General features: G+C 39.0%; 1 protein-coding gene across 2 annotated transcripts in view; it reads left to right on the plus strand.

Moving 5' to 3' along the window:
- The window catches only part of cdh4 (cadherin 4, type 1, R-cadherin (retinal)), a 324,747-nt gene that overhangs the window by 252,943 nt on the left and 53,099 nt on the right, over positions 1 to 18,705 (plus strand). For both annotated transcript variants that reach the window (XM_017712252.2, XM_037532428.1), the window contains one exon: positions 11,637 to 11,809. In XM_017712252.2, the coding sequence (XP_017567741.1) occupies positions 11,637 to 11,809 (173 nt within the window). The remainder of the gene's footprint in view (positions 1 to 11,636; positions 11,810 to 18,705) is intronic.

Consider the following 18,705-nt stretch of genomic DNA (forward strand, 5'->3'; position numbering starts at 1 on the left):
CCCATCACCTAGGACCTGTTTGCCTTGGGAGACCCTACCAGGAGCTTTTGACAGCATAGCTCCCTGACAGCATAGCTCCTAGGATCATATTGGCACAAACCTCTCCACCACGATATACATATATATATATATATATATATATATATATATATATATATATATATATATATATATATATATACAGACACTGAATATACATATATACACAATACACACTAGTATTGCACTATTCCAATGTACAATTGTACAGTAATAAGTTATGAAATAAAACTATGAAATATACTGTTGTACCCATTCTGTATGTGCAGTTAGTCTGAGGTAGATAATAAATGAGATGCAGGTACACAGATAGAATACTGATATAGAAATCCAGATTATACAAGATATGCATAGAAAATACAAGATGTCAATCTATAAGTGTAAGTACAGATTTGCTAGGTTGAAGGTGCAGAGGATCAGAGTGAGTCTGATGAGATGTGGATGAGGTGGTGATTGTCCATGGAGATGATGACTTAGAGGTGCAGTGACAGGCCTATAGACCGATACACCAGCACTACTGGCTGTTCAGCAGCCTGATGGCCCGGGGGAAGAAACTGTCTCGGAACTGGCTGGTTCTGGACTTTATACTTCTGTACCTCCTCCCGCTCGGCAGCTGTGAGAACAGACATGTTTTGTCTATTTTCTGAGCGAAAATAAGCACACATCCAAACTGCAGCTGGAGCTCAAATACAGTGCTGTGAAAAAGTATTTGCCCCCTTCCTGGTTTTCTCCATCACTGCATATTTGTCACAATGAATGCTTCATCGTTACCTAGGATGTAACATCAGACAATGATAGCCTTATCAAATACAAAAGACATTTTTTAAATTGTTTTCTCTTTTTTTGTGAAGAAGTAATTGCCCCCTCCTTAAATAACTTGTTTTATGACCTTTTTGCCAGCAATAACTGCATCCAACATTTCCTGTAACTTAATATCATCCTTTCACATTGTTGTGAAGGCATTTAAGCTTCTCTTTGCAGAACTGCTGTATTGGTATATATATCAGATGTATTGGTAGGTTGGAAAGGCCACTCCAAAATATTAATTTTGTGTCTTCTCAGCTCTTTATCTGTGAGTTTGCTTATGTGTTTTGGATTGTGTTTCAGATAGACGAACAGACACAGTTTTTAGCTCTTATAGCAGCAAAACTTCCTCATATCTTCACAAAACCATCACCATGTTTTCCATCCATCCATCCATCCATTTTCTAAGGCGCTTCTCCATCAGGGTTGCGGGGGGATGCTGGAGCCTATCCCAGCAGTCTTCGGGCAAAAGGCAGGATACACCCTGGACAGGTCGCCAGTCCATCGCAGGGCATCACCATGTTTTAATGTTGGTATTATGCTTTGAACTGGTCTGTCCATGGAACATTATGTCAAAAGGCATGGGGCTTGTCCAGCTACTTTTTAGCAAATGTGAGATGAGCTTTAATGGCACCTCGCATTTTGTCATACCATGAGCATAGAATGAAAAAACGGACACGATTATTTTCCAACAGAGGAAACTCAGAGAATATGTGGCTGTGTCATTGAAGATATGTTTCATATTGCAGTTAAAGCAGGCTATGTTAGCATGCATGTAAAAGGGACTATGAATGGACTAGTTTTTTATATGTCGAACATAAAAACTTATGACAATGATGATGATAATATCTCTGGCAAGACGATGGGCATTGTGGTGATGACAGTAACATCGTTAATGATAATGATAATGATGATGATGATGTCAGGTTCAAAGTCTATTAATTGCCCTCTATCCTTTTTTGCCCTCTCTGCAGTAAAGCCAAATAGCTCCACAGCAGTGCCTTGAGCTGTACTCCCTGTACTGTCAGCCCTGCTCAGTATGATCAAAGTTCAGTGCAGTTTTTCTCCTTTACTTTTTTCCCCACATGCTGTGTGGTTCTGTGGTCACAGCGGAGCAGCTATCAGGCGAGGACAGCCGAGTGCTCATCAGCTGTCCGTTCTAAACCAAGTGTTGTGTTGGGTCACGCCTCAGAGAAGTGGGCTCTCAAAAGAAGCATTCAGTCTTTACAGTTTGGAGTGTTTTCTTACAGAAAACTTTGTCCTCCTGGGGATTCATAAACAACAAAAGAGAGCGAGAAAGAAAGAGAGGTTTTGTTTCTCTTCAGTAGAGCGTGGGTCTGCAGCACGCTGACCAACCGCTGCTAATTAGCCTAGAAAAGCACACACACTGCAGCCTGTTTTTCCCCTACAAGCACCCTTTCCTGTTGTTTTTTTTTTTTAATCAAAAACATAAATTCATACTGACAAGTGTTAACTTAAGCCGACTATGAGCTCTTCCCTGAGATGAAAGTTCCCAGGGAGTTGAAAACGACAGCATGTTTCATGTTCTGTTGATGTTCAACGATTATGAAGTTTTAATCAAACCAGTCACTCTCTTTTGTATGTATTTCTTGACATGAGTCTCAAAAGAGTGTTATTATCTGTTTAAGGCATTGAAGGCTTACACCCAACAGACAAACCATATCAAAGTCTTTCCAAAGGTGTTGTGGCAGATTTCCCACCTGCTAGTGTGGTACAGGCGATAGTCAAAGAGGAGCATGCTGGGCCTAAGCCTTATCACTATCCCCACATGTATCTCCACTTATCATTTCAATCTATCAGTGGAATTTAGCTCTAAATGCCATGTTTTGGGTAGATTTTTTTTCTTTTTTCTCTAGAGAGGCCCCCATTGGGAGGCACACACAGGCACATTAATTGAATCTCGTCTTTTGTAGCCCACACATAAGCAATCGTCCAATGATTATATACTTAATAACAGTTAATCCAATTTAAGTTCAGTTCATTTCTGGTCATGATTCAGATTTGGCACAAATTAAACTGGGGTTTTTGTGAACCAGCCACTTTTATCTGTGCGCATGTGATAGCGGATGATGCTGTACACCCACAAGGCATTAACTGTGCCACAAATGTCTACAGCGTTCTTGTCTTTTTGGCAACCAGGTCCGCTCATACTAAAAATGGATTATTTTATAGACACAAAGAGCCAAGCCATTAAGCCTACACAAACAAATAATATGGGCAATGCAAGTAATTAAACAGTAGCACTACCATTGTCTATGTAGCTTGTAATGTAATGTAATTCAATGTCTTAGCTCTGCCTCTGTCTGTATCTGCACCGTTTTCCTACCTCAGTCTCATTTTTCAGCCATGTGCTCTTGTTTATGTTTTGGTTTCGTGGCCTTCTTGTAATGCCCCTCACCTGTGTTGCGTCTATAACTCCTCCTTCTAATCATTTGTCTAAGCTGTTTCTTGTTCAGTAGTGGAATAAGGTGCAAAGATATTAACATGCTGTTATCTGTGAGTCACGCAGTCAGATGACATACATAAACACAGCAGTTACTGAGGTAGAAAAAACCTGAGTAAAACAGTGAAAACAGAGTGTAGTAGCAATGTTACAGATAGTGCAAGTAGAGCATCAAAAGAGTTGTGTGTGTGGAGTATGTGTGTGAGGGGGGGGGCGGGGGTTAGCTCAGTCCTTGTGAGTTTAAAAAACCTGATTGCTTAAGGAATAAAGCTGTTGCAGAGTCTGGCAGTGGTGGCATGGATGCTCCGGTACCTTCTGCCAGACAGCAGCAGTGAAAAAAGTCCATGTGAGGGGTGGATGGGGTCGTCCACAATACTAGTGGCTTTCCCTATACAACGTGTTCCAAGTACGAGTTTTTCTAGTCGTTTTGGTTTTCTTTGCTTATCTTGTTGTGTTCCTGTTACCACTATGGACACTTCCACTTGCATCCTGCCTCCATGCTTTCTTCATTACTTATGTCCAGGTTTTTAGCTCTGCCATCTCATGCGTGTACCTTAATGTTCAGTATTGGCCAATACTGATGTATGCCACTTTGATATTTGTAGAGATGCACCAGTACCACTTTATGCTTTCTGGTCTTGATAAATGATTCTTATGTCTTGGCTGCAATGATAGGTATTAACTATTATATAGTAGTAGGACCAATATTTAACAGCTTAAGTAAAAACAAATATATTTTTATATATTATATCTGGCTTAGAAGCAAAAGCAGTACTAGATGTTGTTTGAGTCCTGAACTTTATATGTCTTGTACAGTGTCTCAGACTCTGCTGTAGTTCAGTAAATATTACAGTCATTCATGCTGTCTGTAGCACCCGTTTTAAGCAGATTTCTTGGCATGATTGGAGCAACAGGTTGTGAGACCCTGTCACTGTGTGATGCAGTTGACCAACAGAGGTGTCTCACTGGCTGGGCTACAGGACAGTCCCTCTAGTGGGCTGCTATGTTAAAGACTATACCAGGGCAAAAGGTTATAACCCCAAGAGACTGGCAGGTTCTTCCATATGTCTTTCTAATGTTCACTAACTAACATTAACTTAGACTCAAACTGAATACACAGAAGGAGATGAATGATTACTGAAATAAGCCATTGAGGTAAAGGGCTACCATTTTGTGTTTTGTACTGTATATATGTGCATTATCTACTTATTTGTGGTATACTACTAAAATTAGTGCTTCAGGAAGAATTACATGCATTACAGATTTGTAAGGGTATTACATGCATTGCATCATTTTTACTGCTATTTGTAAACCTAAACCACCAACATTTTGTTAAGGTCCATCTACTGGTGCACATGCACGCATCACTCAGCAGAAATAATTTTCACATGTATTGCATAACATTTAAATTACTCTAAAGAAATGTGTACATATCTGGATGTCTGAGTACAGCTATATGAGACTGAACATATCATAATATACAGAAATTTTATAAACGCTACTACTGTATGTTCTGAGATTTCTGAAAATTTTACTGGACCTCTGTTCTTTCCACTGAATCTTGTTTACTGACTCATGAGTCAAACTCGTCATCTGTTCTCGCATTCTACTAAATGGCCCTCGACGCAGGGATCCTCTTAGTGCTGGAGTTAAAAAGGCAGGCGGACTGCATGTGACGAGAGCAGAGCCTCAGAAATTCCAGCTGAGTGCACTCACACACCCAATTTGTCCTCTGGCGAGTGGAGCGGCGGGAAAGTTTGCTAACAGTGTGAGCAGAGGTTTAAGCATTTTTTTTTCCCCAGGGCAGCAGGGCCATGGGGTTCATTAGGCTCTGACGTCTTCTCTCCGGAGAGAAGAAAAATGTAGGGCTGAAGATGGATGAGAGAGAGAGAGAAACAGAGAGAGAGAGTGGGAGAGAGACAAAGACATTTCAATTGGCTTAATGGACGTGGAGCAAGAGTTGGCCCCTGGCTCCTTTGCAAAAAAGCCGATTTGCCTTCTGATGGTCCTCAAACGACCCACACTGCTAACAGAGAAATCCACACTGAAAGCTTTGTAGAGGTTCAGGGTAAGGGCTGAACACTACCACCTCTGATGCTCTACTCATAGTTTCTAGCTTTAAGGAATGCTTAAGTGGTTTTGCAGCTCATGAAGTTCAGCCATTCAACTCTAGAGTGCAGATACAGGTTATTTTTCCCAATGAAACCATATACATGTATGGAAATGTGGACTCTCAGTAAGAACCTTTACCTCTACCTTACATTTGCTGTGACAAAGTGATGATAGTAAAGAGCTCTTACAATGTTATGTAGAAAGCTTGTTGTTAAATCAGATATCAAGAAATAGCCACAAAGATCAACAGCGTGGGATTGGTGGTGAAGTTCATGTAGGTCCCTCTTTAGCTAATGCAATCTCATACACTGAAAAAACTAAATTGTGTTGTGCCAACTTAATAAAAAAGAGTCAACATCCTGCTTTTGCACTTCTAAATAAACCCACCTTTTGTGTTAACTGAAATGCAATGTTGAGCAGGAGTGTTTGCTTTCAGCTAGTAGGGAACTCATTTGGAGGTAAGACATGGATGTACAAACCCAAAAACATTTGGCCTACATGCAAAATACCAAAAAATAGAATGCAGTGTTTGGTCAATTCTGTTTGACCTGTTTTATATTGAAAACACAGTATTTGATGGTTTACCTTACAAACTTGATTTTTTAAAAAATATATGCTCATTCCAAATTTGATGTTCTGCAACATGTTCCAAATACGTTGGGGAAGGAGTAAAAGAACATTTAACAGAATTTATTATGTTTGATGACTGAAGACATCAACTGATACAGTTTACATGGTGTTATTTAGTGCATGATTTGTACAAATTCTATTATGACTAAGTTTTAATCATGTCTGAGCATTTAACTTTCCTTCATTCACTCTCTCACTGCTAAATTAAATAGTTTCTGTCCATTCTCAGTCTGATTTTAGTGTTAAATGAATGGGTTTGTGCTCGTTTCCAGCCTGGTTATGTTCAACTTGTGCACACCTGTACAAGTATGGCAGAGAGAGAGAGAGAGAGAGAGCTGTCCAACCTACACGTCCACAATAAAAGGAAGAATGTTGAGCTCCACTGATTTAAGTCGAAAAGCAATTACAGCTCCGAATTAGTTTTCAAATTAAAGAGCAATTGTAAAGGCTCAGAGGTTAACTGTTTCCTGTATGTTCATCTTTCTCACTTTTACCCACTAAGAGCAAATAATCCTGTTACAGAATTTGACTCATTGAAAATTGAAGGTGACATTTGACATGCAATTGTGTTCTCTGTCTCTCTCACTCTCACTCTCTCTCTCTCTCTCTCTCTCTCTCTCTTTCACAAATTTGACAGGCTTCCCTCTTTGCTCCCCTCTTCCCTTTCCCTTTCTCTTTTCCTTTGGTTGTTCAAATATTGATGTAGTCCTATCAGGAGAGGGCGTAATTGTTTTTCGTCTCACTTCATGTTTCCACATGCTCCGTCTTCGCTCTCCCTCCTCATTCTGCTCAGACTTGATGACAGATCCTACTTCTAAACTTAATGAAGTTTGAAATAGAACCCTTAGCCACAATTATCCCTTCAAAGGTGTTGTCATGGAAATGATCTTCTGGAAATTATAACAGAGCCAGTGTCTCCTGTGAAACTGTAGTTCAATCAGGATCTGTTGCGGCCAACTAAGGACTAAATGAACAATATCTCACAAAGAATATCTGCATTATTTCCACATGAATAAAATCTATATTACATTAACACCATTTTGCCCTTCACTGGCAATAATCTGTTTGCAAAGCAGATTGACATGCCTCTCGGCCAGTCGCAACTGTCTCAAAGTGTTACTTACCATCTTAAGTGAAGTAAAAACTTCTCAAAACAAATCTGCAGTGAGAACAGCAGCGGCAGTAGATGAATCAAAATTATTAGAATACAAGTGCAAAAAGTCTTATTGGGGAGCTAGTTTTTTAGAATTTTGCTGCTGATAGTCAGCTTGATTAATCAGTCAGAGTAAACAGGACTGTACAGTACACACATTTGTGATTAAAATGGTTTGTGTAATGTAATGCTTTCGTGATATCATTCATATTGTTTCACTAAAGTTTGCTAAAAGTTTTTGTGCACAAAATGACAAGTCCTCCTTAGCATGTAGTGCTACACAGAGTTACTCCAGGGTTAGCTTTGGCAATAGGTATCTGTAGGGGCAGCTTCCGCTGTTCACATCTCCTTATTAGACATCAAAACCTGATACTGTTACATCCATTCACTAAAAGATTTCTCTAGTTTTATTGATGTAAACATGATTTCCAGAATTGTTTTTTGCTTTTTACTGAAATTGTCTGTTCATATTGTCACTTCTGAATATTTATGTCTGCACCAAACATCTTATAAATCCATTTATCTGTTTGCTTCTATCATTTTCTTTGGGCTGCAGACTTGTTTGGGTGCTACAGATGCTACAAGGCAGCATGGTAGCTAGTTTTATGAACATAGCAACAGCAACTAAGGGAGGGAAGACTTGAAACTTGTTTAATTTTGCAAAGGGTCACTTGACCTATCTGTGATCTGCCCACAAATGCTTTCTTTCGTAGCTGTCAGCAGGGTGGGAAGACTGTACAGAATATGAACTAAATTCCTATTCAACATAAAATAAAAAAGAAATTGTAGTGCACTTTGTTTAGATAATGTAGTTTATAGTGCTATGCTAACATGCTGGGGTGTGTTAATTTAGTTAACGTTGCTATGGTACCATTAGTTTGAGTACACAACAGCAAACATCCAACCTTTTAATTTAGTTAACGTTGCTATGGTACCATTAGTTTGAGTACACAACAGCAAACATCCAACCTTTACACATTTGAAATGTTCCAAAAAGATTGTTACTCTACAGTAAGAACACATTTGTGGGTGGGGCATAGATCAAATCAAATCAAATCACATTTATTGTCATTGCATTAACACAGGTGCGAAAGTGGTTGAAAATCTTGGGAAAGACCCCATTGTAGTACTTAAATCCAAAATATATCAAATTTAAAAATATATAGTTGCAAGAAAAAGTATGTGAACCCTTTGGGATTACTTGGATTTCTGCATAAATTGCTCATTAAATGTGTTCAGTCACAACAATAGACAAACACAGTCTGATTAAACTTAATACTGCACAAAAAATTGTTTTCATGTGTTTATTGAACACAACATGTGAACATTCGCATTGCAGGGTGGAAAAAGAATGTGAACCCCTAGGCTAAGGACTTCTCCAAGAGCTAATTGGAGCCAGGAGTCAGCCAACCTGGAGTCCAATCAACGTGATGAGATTGGTGCTATGCTAACATTTTTAACATAACGTGCTAACATTTTTGTTGACAAATCTACAGTAAGTAAAACATTAAACAAGAATGGAGTTCATGGGAGGACACCACGGAGGAAGCTACTGCTGTCCAAAAAAAAAACATTGCTGCATGTTTGAAGTTTGTAAAAGAGCACCTGGATGTTCTACAGCACTACTGGCAAAATATTCTGTGGACAGATGAAACCAAAACGGGATTGTTTGGAAGGGCCACACAACGCTAAGTGTAGAGCAAAAAAGGCGCAGCACACATCAAAACCTCATCCCAACTGTGAAATATGGTGGAGGGGGCATCATGGTTTGGAGCTGCTTTGCTGCCTCAGGGCCTGGATGGATTGCTGTCATCAATGGAAAAATGAATTCCCAAGTTTATCAAGACATTTTGCAGGAAAACTTAAGACCATCTGTCTGCCAGCTGAAGTTCAGCAGAGGATGGGTGATGCAACAGGACAACAACCCAAAACGTAGAAGTAAATCAACAACAGAGTGGCTTCAACAGAAGAAAATACTCCTTCTGGACTGGCCCTTTCAGAGTCCTGACCTCAACACGATCGAGATGCTGTGGCATGACCTCAAAAGAGCAATTCACACCAGACATCCCAAGAATATTGCTGAACTGAAACAGTTTTGTAAAGAGGAGTGGTACAAAATTCCTCCTGACCATTGAGCAGGTCTGATCGTCAAATACAGGAAACATTTGGTTGAGGTTATTGCTGCCAAAGGAGGGTCAACCAGTTATTAAATCCAAAGGTTCACATACTTTTTCCACCCTGCACTGTGAATGTTCACATGTTGTGTTCAATAAAAACATGAAAACATACATTTTTGTACAGTATTAGTTTAAGCAGACTGTGTTTGTCTATTGTTGTGACTTCTGATGAAGATCAGAACACATATAATGACCAATTTATGCAGAAATCCAAGTAATCCCAAAGGGTTCACATGCTTTTTCTTGCAACTGTATATACATATGAGACTCTAAATATTCACATTAATATAATATATACATTTAAATAATAGTTTACATGATATTTAGTTGTGTGATAATGTACTTTACTCATGTGGAAATTTATATCCACAAGTGAATTCAGTGCATTATATTTTTAGTGTAGACATTTTTACAGGCTTGGAAGATTTTATCAGGTTTCTTAGAGATTAATTTCTTAAAAAATTGAAAAACAACACCTGCTGAGCTGATCTTAACTCTAACTCTTGGAAACTGTTTGGAAACTTTTTGTACCAGTTGGCTGATGTAAATTCCAGCTAATTTGCAATTGAAAATATATTTATTTGTTTTGGTTCTTGGCCTGCCAGCAAAAAACAAAACACTGTAAGCAACATTTCTATTGTTTGGAAAGTCTGTTTTGGAGTGCCTTTGTTTTACCTACCACTTGCAGAAACTGACTGTGTTTTTATTTTTTGGTTAATTTTTTCTGAGGTAATTGTCGATTTTATCCCTGTGCTTCAGAGGCCAATGATACAGAACGACACAGAGGCTTAAGCATAAGAACGAAAGAATGACATTAACAGAGAGTGACAGAGTGACATTTCACCTGCGACAGGGGAAAAAATGGGGTTTACCTCTCATTTTGCTTGCGCAGAGGGGCTGTAATTGCTCGCTCACATTTGAGACCATGGGTGACAAGCCAGTTGAAATCGATAATCGTGTTCTTAGGTGTAAAGGCCAATAAGTCTCCTACTCCTCCACACACGTAAGCACAGTTATGCTCAAATTCATGATGTTCATGATGGTGAAAACAACAGTGGAGGGTGTTATGTCATTAAGTCTGGTATATACAGCGGGGTAGGAGGTGATGCAGAGACTCATAGCTCTAACTAAAGAAACCCCATGAGCACTACTGCACCTGGGGATTTGCTATGTTACTGAAGTGAGTGGTTAGCATGTTAACTAGTTCAATTTAAGGTGGTGCTGGCGCAAAGGAGCATGCAGCTAAGAATCTGCATTCCGGAGAGAAGTGAGGAGAGTGAGACTGACCAGGAGGATCAGGAAAGAAGTGTGATAGACTGTGGGTTTAGTTGTTATATTTGCGCAAGTAGTTGACTAACCGTGCACTAAATAAACCTTTTATTCAGCTGCTAAAAAAGTACTTAGAATTTGCTAATTGTCTGAATTACAGCTGAACTCTACGTATGTTATCAGAAAATCAGATTTTGTTGCTTAATATGTTTATCTTCAACAGTAAGAATCATAAAAACTGGCAAAGTAAGCAACTTCGACAATTAGAGACTGAGCAAACCAATGAATCACAAATAATTTATGATATGTAGCACTGCTACAACAAAAAATGACCTGTATAAAACAAAGTGGCATATACAACAACTTAGCAGTTTCACAGTGTGCACAGCAAGCAATTGTTTGTTATTGGTGACTAGGTAACATTTAGCTTGATAAACAAATTTACCATTTTTAAAACTGTAAAAAATATATTTTTTCAGTCACCTAATTTGTCATCTAGCAAAGGAAGTTGGCAGTTTAGGAAGTCTTTATGTGGTGAAGCATTCATGCAACTAGTTGCGTGTTCTTTGGTGTTTGCAACTTATTTTCAGGCATTGACAGATATGCCTACCTCTGTAACTTTACAGAGATAACAGTAAATTATATGGGAAGATGCTCTGGAAATGTTTGTCTGCAAAGCACCATAAAATAGTAAATTAGTGCTCTAAATACAGCACAGCATAAAAGCAATTTCAGTTAATGTTAAAGTACTTGACCACAAAATTAATTGAAACATCCATCACTAGACTGACTATTGTTCAGAATCATGGGCTGTTACTTTTAGTTCATAATAAAATGAGTTCCTCGTGTGCTGTTATTCATTGTGCATGTGTGTGTGTTTATAATTAGTCATTTCCACACAAAATGTTAAAAGACTACAAAAGGGAGTGAGTCATTTAGTTAGTGATCCATTCAAAAGCATAACTGTGTTCGCACACTCTTTCCGCAGGTACGTCCGTGATGCGTGTGACTGCGTTCGACGCTGATGACAGCACCATGCCCAACGGCCTAGTACACTACCGCATCCTGAACCAAAGCCCACACATCCCTATCCCCAACATGTTCACCATCAATGGAGCTACAGGAGAGATCAGCACTATCGCAGCCGGCCTGGACAGAGAGGTCAGTCTCAACACTGCACCTGCACCACTCTAGCAACATGTGATTATTTTCTAACATTGTGTGGTCTGTGTGTATGTACAGTGGTGCTTGAAAGTTTGTGAACCCTTTAGAATTTTCTATATTTCTGCATAAATATGACCTAAAACATCATCAGATTTTCAGTCTTAAAAGTAGATAAAAGAGAACCCAGTTAAACAAATGACACAAAAATATTATACCTGGTCATTTGTTTATTGAGGAAAATGATCCAATAATGCATATTTGTGAGTGGCAAAAGTTTGTGAACCTGTAGGATTAGCAGTTAATTTGAAGGTGAAATTAGTCAGCTGTTTTCAATCAATAGGATGACAATCAGGTGTGAGTAGGCACCCTGTTTATTTAAAGAACAGGAATCTGTCAGAGTCTGCTCTTCATAACACATGTTTATGGAAGTGTATCAGTGTATCATGACCTAAACAAAGGAGATTTCTGAGGACCTCAGAAAAAGAGTTGTTCATGCTCATCAGGCTGGAAAAGATTGTGTACACACACACACACACACACACACACACACATTTTCTAAGCCGCTTCTCCCTCAGGGTCGCGGGAGATTGTGTACAAATTCAAGGAAATTCAAGACCACTGTTTCCCTCCCCAGGAGTGGTTGACCAACAAAGATCACTCCAAGAGCAAAGTGTGCAATAGTTGGCGAGATCACAGAGGACCCCAGGGTAACTTCTAAGCAACTGAAGGCCTGTCTCACGTCGGATAATGTTAATGTTCATGAGTTTACCATCAGGAAAACACTGAACAACAATGGTGTGCATGGCATGGTTGCAAGGAGAAAGCCACTGCTCTCCAAAAAGAACATTGCTGCTTGTCTGCAGTTTGCTAAAGATCATGTGGACAAGCTAGAAGGCTATTGGAACAATATTTTGTGGACGGATGAGAACAAAATAGAACTTTTTGGTTTAAATGAAAAGCATTATGTTTGGAGAAAGGAAAACGCTGTATTCCTGCATAAGAACCTTATCCCATCTGTGAAACATGGTGGTGGTAGTATCATGGTTTGTGCCTGTTTTGCTGCATCTGGGCCAGGACTGATTGCCATCATTGATGGAACAATAAATTCTGAATTATATCAGAGAATTCTAAAGGAAAATGTGTCCATGAACTGAATCTCAAGAGAAGGTGGGTCATGCAGCAAGACAACGACCCTAAGCACACAAGTTTTTCTACCAAAGAATGGTTAAAGAAGAATAAAGTTAATGTTTTGGAACGGCCAAGTCAAAGTCCTGACCTTAATCCCATCGAAATGTTGTGGAAGGACCTGAAGCGAGCAGTTAATGTGAAGAAATCCACCAATATCCCAGAGTTGAAGCTGTTCTGTAGGTATGGGCTAAAATTCCGGTGTGCAGGACTGATCAACAGTTACCAGAAATGTTTAGATGCAGTCACACCAGATACTGAAAGCAAAGGTTCACATACTTTTGCCACTCACAAATATGTATTATTGGATCATTTTCGTCAATAAACAAATGACCAGGTATAATATTGTTGTGTTATTTGTTTAACTGTGTTCTCTTAATCTACATTTAGGGCTTGTGTGAAAATCTGATGATGTTTTAGGTCATATTTATGCAGAAATATAGAAAATTCTAAAGGGGTCATAAACTTTCAAGCACCACTGTATACTGCTGATGAAAATTTTTGGAATTTGGCAAACAAGTGTATAAAATGACTAATATTCTAGTCCTTAGTTCTCAAATAATTAGTAGAAAACTTGGAAATTGTAAAAAATAAATGAATGAGGGACAGAGCTGTAGATAATTCTGTAATGATTGAGAAAGTTATAGTTATAATGAAATTAAAATCCAAATTGTCTTGCAAAAATAGCGATCAAATGTCAAGACAGATAATGTGACAGATGTTGAAAAATAATTAAAAGAAGAATTTGCACTTAATTTGCAAAGAATTTGCACTTAATTACAGTATACTATTTATTTTTTATTAACTTAAATTTGAAAAGATAATAATGAAAATCTGCAACAGAAAAAAACAGTAGTGAACAGATCATAACAGGGTCCAGAAAGCAATTTTTCTGTATAAAAAAAAAAAAAAACACAATGGCAAATACACTGAAAACAGTCTCTCAGACTAGATCAGAAAGGGGGTGTTTGACAGCCGTGAATTGTATGCCAATGATGCAGCCATAATTTCATTTTAGTGGGGCCTAGTTACAGGTTGAGTGGGCCAGATAGTAAGCATTAAAGCTCAGAGACATTGGCGAAGTGACTATGATGAACACCACCTAGCCAACTTTGTTACATCTAAATGATTAGAAAATTGCCCACCCATTACTATAATGAAAGGGGAAAAACATTCAAATATTAAACAAACAACACACGATTGCTCATCTTGCATGTAACTGCCCACATTAGTAACTATAACAACTGAGAGCACATCACAGTGGGTAAAGGCTAATTAACCAGGAGCTTACATTTTACAGCACTATGCATAGACATCTAGGGTGAATGTTTAAAGATAACAATGTTATTGGTGCTTTTTCACAGAGTTGAACTTTGTTTTCTTTACCTTGTTCAAATAACTTGTTAGCTAGGTAAGTAGTCTATAATAAAGCTTGCTATGGTGATAGCATCTGCAAAAAAATTGCAATAACCAAGGTTAGAGCTTTATTAGTCTCTTTTATTTATTCAAGGTAGAATAATGTCATCAGAATTCAGCACCTTTTACCTTTGAATATTTTCATTGGCATCTAAGATTTTTTTTTTTACGATCAGAAATCTGGGTTAGTGGGAGTAGCTATGCCCCAGCTGTATGCACAACAAAAGCAGACTTGCCAGAAATAAAGTGGTACATCAGTCTGCAAACACACAAGAAGATCTCATTAGTTACTGCTTGGCTTCAACAAAAATTCTTGAATAGTTTTTAAAAATAAGATTTCATGAACTTTTTTCGGTCATGGTATGCAAAGAGGCATTTTTACTAACTAACATGTAGTTGGTTCTCTCCCATTGGATTGATTAAACCAGTACATAGCAGCACAGAGAGACGTAAGAGGCAAGAGTCTGATAGCTCTGGTGATTTTAGCATGCTGTTTACATCAGTGATAGTCACATGTGCTCTGCAGGTAGACTGTGTGAGCTTGCTAACTAAAATACCACAAAAAAGTCCTGCAGTCTACTTTTTTGCAGTCTAACATTTTTTCTATTGGTTTTTGACAAATACTCAGCTACGTTTTGAGTTGAATAGACATATAAACCCCTATTGTACAACGAAACCAGACAAAGGAAACCCTACAGAGCTGAGCTGATTAGTAGAATGCAGAAATGAAAATTTGTCCTCTAATGCACAACCAAAGCCAAATCTGAGATACTAAGAGCTTGTCTTATTCTTCTTTGCCTTGAGTGCTCTACTCAGATAAAACCAACTGTAGCTGCCAAGCAAGCTTGATCAATGTTATGCTCAAACACACATTAGGGGTCATGGAGTGGACCCAGCTTCTACATCCCTCCAGCTCTTACCTCCTTGCTGATTAGCATACTTCTTTAATCTCTCTCCCTCACTCACCCTCTCTTTCTGTGTCTTGCACACATACACAGATTTATAAAGCTTCCCTTAACCTCTCTTTGCGCTAATGAGTGAGGTCACACAGGGGTCAACACAAGCCATGCCAGAGTACATCAGCAGACCTTCGGCAGAGTCTTTGTATCTCCTTCATCTTTCTGTGCTGCTTCATCCCTCATTTTTCCTCTGCCGAGGCTACATGTTACTTTCTCCTGCTTTCTCTCTCTCTTTCTCTCTGTAGGTCAATAACTGCACATTGATGATAGCCGAGGGTTATAATCCAGGTAGAAAATATTGATTTAATATCAGCAATAGAAAGGAGGTAGTGAAAGTGTTATTGTTTTTGTGCTTTGGTTTTATTTATTTAATATAGCCTATTGACTAAACCCATAATGGCTTTGTTAATTCCTTTTTAATCAACAGAGCAGCAAGTAGAGACATAGGTTGCCGGTAAATGAAGCATCACTGAGGCATGTGCTATAACAAAGCTACCAGTTTTGTAGCAAATATCTATTGGTCTGGTATGTTTCAGTCTGCAGCATGTACATAGATCTATGTACTGTAACAGTGCTAGTGCTAGTGGCTGTCGGTTTGCAGTATGTAGGTATATGTCCTACTAACTATTGGTCTGCAGTATGTAGGTCTGTGTGTTGGTGGCTATCAGTCTACAGCATGCAGGTCTGTATTAGTGGCTATCAGTATTTGGTCTTAACCAAACAGAAGGGCTACTGTGGCTTTATTCTTTTTTTTAATGATGATTACAGGAGACAACTGGTCACTGGCATCCTGTCAAAGGCACACAGTGGACCAGCAGCATATTAGGCGAGCTGCGGCCATAAGTCTACCGTATATTGATCTGTGTGCTAGTGACCATTGGTGTAACAGATAACTGTTAGACTGCAATATGTACATAGGTCTGTGTGTTGTAACAGTTGTAGTGCTAGTAGCTATTGATCTGCAGTTTGTAGGTCTATGTGCTAGTGGTTATCAGGCTACAGCACGCAGATCTATGTGCTAGTAGCTATTGGTCTGCAGTATGTAGGTCTATGTGTGCTGGTGGCTATCATTCTGCAGTATGTAGGTCTATGTGCTGGTGGCAGTGGTTTGAATTATGTAGGTCTGTGTGTTGTGGCCATTGGTCTACCGTATATAGATCTGTGTGCTGGTGACTATTTGTGTTCAATTTATAGGCCTGTGTGCTGTAGCATATATCTGTTGATCTGTGTTAAGTAAGTCTGTTTTGTATCTGTTGGTATGTAGGTCTATGTGTTATTGGCTGTTTCTCTGCCGTTTGTAGACCTACACAGATGAGTCAAAACATTATGACCACAGATGAAGTGAGTAATGTTGATTATCTTTAAACAGTGCATGTCAAAGTCTGGGATATATTAGATGGTAAGTGAAGAGTCAGTTCTTGTAGTTGACATGGATCCGGAAGAAATAGGCAGGCATGAAGACCCAAGCGACTTTGACAAGGATCAAGTTGTTATGGCCAGACGACTGGTTTGGAACTGTTGTGCTCACAGAGGTGAGTACGGCCTGAAAGTGATCTGAGTAGGGACAAACCATGAATTGGTGACACAGTGCTGGGCACCAAAGGTTTACTGATGTGCAAGGGTGATGAGTGCTTTCCTGTTTGGTCTTAACCAACAGACAAGCTATTGTGGCTTTAGTCAACAAGTAGTTATAATCTTTTCGCTCATCAGCATGTGTCCTGGTGGCTACTGTTCTGCAGTATGTAGGTCCATGTGCTGGTGGCTATTGGTCTGCAGTATGTAGGTCTGTGTGCTGTAGCAGGCTGGTGCTCTGTGCTCATGATGCAGGTGAGGTAACACCCATTAATCACTCTGCCTCCCACCTGTGCTCAGTAACACCCTCTGCCTGCCACCTGTGCTCCACCACCAGAACTAGGGCACACCTGTGGGTTTACATACCTTCTATCAGAGTTAATAATAGACACACACAGGTTGCAAAGTGAATCATCCTGTTTATTTATTTTTAATCATCCTATTATTTATTTGAAAAATAAATAACTGACCTAAAGTACCATAATTATGACAAACTGTATTGTGCCTGCTGCAAGGCAGTGTTGTAGTCATTTAAAGGCCAGATTTCACAGAGCAGAATTTCTCTGCTTAGCTGGATAACTTTAACCACAAATGAAGCCTGTCTGACAGGAATATAGTCATGTGAAAAAAAAATAGGACAGCACTTTATTATGAAATGTGGACATATTAATATTTGATCTTCTTTCAAACAATTAAAAAAGACTATTGAAAAGATTCCAGTTACTTACTTAAGAAAAACTTAGGACACCCTATGCCCTAATAGCAACTATTTCCCCCTGAAATAACCTTGATTATAGGTTATAGTTACCTATAACCATCTAACAGTCTCTTTTTCCCAATTTTTCAGTGTTTTCGATGCTGTGATGTTTTCTGTGAGGATTTTCTTGCATGCACAGCTCATTTCAAATCATACCACAGCATCTCAATAGGATTAAGATCTGGGCTTTGACTTGGCCATTCCAGAACTCTCCATTTCTTTCTTTTGGTCTATTCCTAGGTGGATTTACTGGAATGTTTTTGGGCATTGTCATGTTGCATGGCCCACTTCAGCTTCAGTTGTTGGACAGATGGTGTCAAATTTTCCTCAAGCACCCCCGGTACAATAAAGAGTTCATAGTGGTTTCTGTGGTAGAGAGCTTGCCTGGCCCTACTACAGTGAAGCAGCTTCATAACATGACATTTCCACTTCTTCGCAGTTGTTATAACGTTCTTGTGCTCAAATGTTGTGTTTGGCTTGTGCCAAACATGTTCTTCTATTACTGTGCCCATATAATACAATGTTGGATTAATCTTTCCAAAGCACATTGTTCCAGAAATCCTATTTGTCTTGGTGTTTTCTGGCAAGCACCTCCCAAGAAACTCAAACTTGTGCGGTCTCTTTCTGATGTTAGCTGCATGTACCTGTGACAATACCTGTAGGTCCTGCAGTGACATTTTAGGATTGTTGGAGACTTTTTTATGCATTGTACAGTCTGTTCTTGGGCTGAACTTGCTAGGATGGCACGACCTGGTCATTTTGGCAGTTATTTTAAATGTTCTCCACTTGTAAATTATCTCTGGACCATGGAATGCCTGATTTCTAATTGTTTTGAGATCTTTTTAAGTCCTTTCCCAGACTCTGTGCATCTACAGCCTTCTTTCTGAAGGCCTTTGTGTGCTCTTTAGATCTTGCCATGGTGATACCACTCACTTCAACAATCAAGAGCAACTCAGACTAAATATTAGAGGTTTAAATAAGGCAGGTTTTTCAAAAATCCTTTC

This window comes from Pygocentrus nattereri, chromosome 21, assembly GCF_015220715.1.
Source record: "Pygocentrus nattereri isolate fPygNat1 chromosome 21, fPygNat1.pri, whole genome shotgun sequence".
Classification (NCBI taxonomy): Eukaryota; Metazoa; Chordata; class Actinopteri; order Characiformes; family Serrasalmidae; genus Pygocentrus; species Pygocentrus nattereri.